Consider the following 3,182-nt stretch of genomic DNA (forward strand, 5'->3'; position numbering starts at 1 on the left):
TCTGGGTTGAGTCCAGACCTCATATCCATCATCTGGGTTGAGTCCAGACCCCATATCCACCACCATCATAGGGTCCACACCCCATATCCATCATCTGGGTTGAGTCCAGACCCCATATCCAGACCCCATATCCATCATCATCATAGGGTCCAGACCCCATATCCATCATCTGGGTTGAGTCCAGACCCCATATCCATCATCTGTGTTGAGTCCAGACCCCATATCCAGGTTGAATTGCTTCCCGCACCGCGGGCACATGAACACCAAGTGTTGAGCCCGCATGTGGAACACCAACTTCTCCACGCCGTGGAAGGCCTCGGAGCACTTGGAGCACCGCGCCGGCAACGGCGACGGCGGCGACGCCGTCGGCGGCGCGGAGATCGGCGCCGTCGAGCCCGCGGGCGCTCCCAAGGACGCCGATGTTGAGGCCATCGATGCGCCCATCGACGCGCCCATCGACGCCGTTGACGCGCCCATCGACGCCGTTGACGCGCCCATCGACGCCGTTGACGTCCCCATCGACGCCGTTGACGCGCCCATTGACGCGCCCATTGACGCGCCCATTGACGCCGTTGACGCGCCCATTGACGCCGTTGACGTCCCCATGGACGTCGCCATCGACACCAAGGCGCCCACCGCCGCCGTAGACCCCCCGGACGCTCCCATTGACGCCGTCGACGTCCCCATGGACACCAAAGCCCCCACGGACGCCGCCACGGAGCCAGTTGAGCCCGCCGTTGCCACCGTGGACTCCCCCACGGCCGGCGGCCCCACCACCAGCCCCACGGCCACCGCCTCGTCCACGCCGACGCCGGGGAAGATGACGACGCCGTCGCCGTCGCCTTCGCCCGCTAGGCTGTACCGCGCCTTCACCACGCCGACGGCTCCTCCTCCTCCTCCTCCTCCTCCTCCTCCTCCTCTCCGCGCCCAACGGTGCCGTCGGCGCGGCGCCGGCTCCACCTTCACGATGCAGACGTCGCCGTCGTTGTCGCCGTCGCCGTCGTCATCGTCTTCCTCCTCGTCGTCCTCCTCGGGCTTAGCGGGCGGCGCGGCGGCGATGAAGCGAGCCAGGGCGCCGCGGCAACGCTCTACCACGTGCTCCATCTGCAAGTAGCTGGCGGCCGTCAGGTAGTTGACGAGCTCGCGGCCCCGGAACTGGAGGGCGCCGGTGTAACACGAAAGCAAGAGGTCGGCCAAGACGCGGGCGCTGTGCGCCAACGAGACGCGGAGCTCGGCGCCGGGATGAAGGAGGAATTGGTCGCGGAGGAAGGGCGAGCAAGCGGCCAGGATGACGCGGTGGCCCCGGAAGCGGAGGCTCCGCGCCACGATGGTGACGTCGCAGAAGCGCTCCTCGGCACGTAGGCGGGTGATGCTGCGCAACGCCGCCGCTTCGTGGCCCGGCAGGTGGAAGCGGAGGAGTTCGGCGCAGGAGGACATGGTTTTGGGAAGGGGGGGGGGGCGATTGGGGGGCAATGGGGGGCAATGGGGGGCAACGGGGGTCAATGGGAGTCAATAAGGGCAATGGGGGTCAATGAGAGTCAATGGGGGTCAACGGGGGCCAATGGGGTCAATGGGGGTCAATGGGAGTCAACGGGGGTCAATGGGACTCAATGGAAGTCAATGGGAGTCAATAAGGGCAATGGGGGCCAATGGGGTCAATGGGGGGCAGTGGGCGTCAATGGGGGTCAATGGGGTCAATGGGAGTCAATGGGAGTCAATGGGGTCAATGGGGGGCAATGGGGGGCAATGGGGGGCAATGGGGGGCAACGGGAGTCAATAGGGGCAATGGGGGCAATGGGAGTCAATGGGGTCAATGGGGGGCAGTGGGGGCAATGGGAGTCAATGGGAGTCAATGGGGGTCAATAGGGGCAATGTGGGCAATGGGGGCAATGGGGGGCAATGGGGTCAATGGGAGGCAATGGGGGGCAATGGGGGGCAATGGGGTCAATGGGAGGCAATGGGGGGCAATGGGAGTCAATAGGGGCAATGGAGGTCAATGGGCCTCAATGGGGGGCAATGGGGGTCAATGGGGCAATGGGGGGAATGGGGGGCAATGGGGGTCAATGGGAGTCAATGGGGGTCAATGGGGGCAATGGGGGCAATGGGAGTCAATGGGAGTCAATGGTGGTCAATGGGAGTTAATGGGGTCAGTGGGGGGCAATGGGGGCAATGGGAGTCAATGGGGGTCAATGGGGGCAATGGGAGTCAATGGGGCAATGGGGGGAATGGGGGGAGTGGGGCAATGGGAGGAATGGGGATCAATGGGGGGTAATGGGGATAACGGGAGTCAGTGGGGAATGGGGTAGTGGGGGTCAATGGGAGTCAATGGGGGCCAATGGGGTCAATGGGAATCAACGGGAATCAATGGGGGCAATAGGGGTCAATGTGGGCCAATGGGGATCAACGGGGATCAATGGGGGCAATAGGGGTAATGGGGGCTATTGGGGGCAATGGGGGCTATGGGGGCAATGGGGATCCGTGGGGGTCAATAGGGGTCAATGGGGCCAATGGGGATCAATAGGAATCAATGGGGGCAATGGGGCTCAATGGGGGCAATGGGGGTCAATGGGGGGCAATGGGGGGGTACAGGGGCAACGGGGGGTGTATTGAGGGGTTATTGGGGGGTATTGAGGGGACTGGGAGGTACTGGGAGCACTGGGGGGTACTGGGAGCACCGGGATTGGTCAATGGGAGCTCTGGGAGCACTGGGATTGGTCAATGGGAGCACCGGGATTGTTCAATGGGAGCACCGGGATTGGTCAATGGGAGCACTGGGAGCACTGGGATTGGTCAATGGGAGCACCGCGATTGGTCAATGGGAGCACTGGGATTGGTCAATGGGAGCACTGGGATTGGTCAATGGGAGCACTGGGATCGGTCAATGGGAGCACTGGGATTGGTCAATGGGAGCACTGGGATTGGTCAATGGGAGCACTGGGATCGGTCAATGGGAGCCCCGCGATTGGTCAATGGGAGCACTGGGATCGGTCAATGGGAGCACTGGGATTGGTCAATGGGAGCCCCGTGATTGGTCAATGGGAGCCCCGGGATTGGTCAATGGGAGCACTGGGATTGGTCAATGGGAGCAGTGGGATTGGTCAATGGGAGCACTGGGATTGGTCAATGGGAGCACTGGGATTGGTCAATGGGAGCACTGGGATTGGTCAATGGGAGCACTGGGA

At 62.9% G+C, this 3,182-nt stretch overlaps 1 protein-coding gene across 1 annotated transcript; it reads right to left on the reverse strand.

Moving 5' to 3' along the window:
• Positions 1–217: 217 nt before the first annotated feature.
• ZBTB12 (zinc finger and BTB domain containing 12) lies at positions 218–1,437 on the reverse strand (the record flags this gene model as incomplete). The annotated part of the gene is made up of 2 exons (XM_057410879.1): positions 812–1,437; positions 218–511 (listed from the first exon to the last, which is right to left on the reverse strand). Coding segments are annotated over exons 1-2 (920 nt in total), but the record flags the coding sequence as incomplete, so codon positions are not given.
• Between the last annotated feature and the right edge of the window lie 1,745 nt (positions 1,438–3,182).

The sequence above is a fragment of the Pezoporus wallicus genome, unplaced genomic scaffold (assembly GCF_028554395.1).
Source record: "Pezoporus wallicus isolate ANWC-B61680 ecotype Strahan unplaced genomic scaffold, APGP_CSIRO_Pwel_v1 contig_14379, whole genome shotgun sequence".
Taxonomy (NCBI): domain Eukaryota; kingdom Metazoa; phylum Chordata; class Aves; order Psittaciformes; family Psittacidae; genus Pezoporus; species Pezoporus wallicus.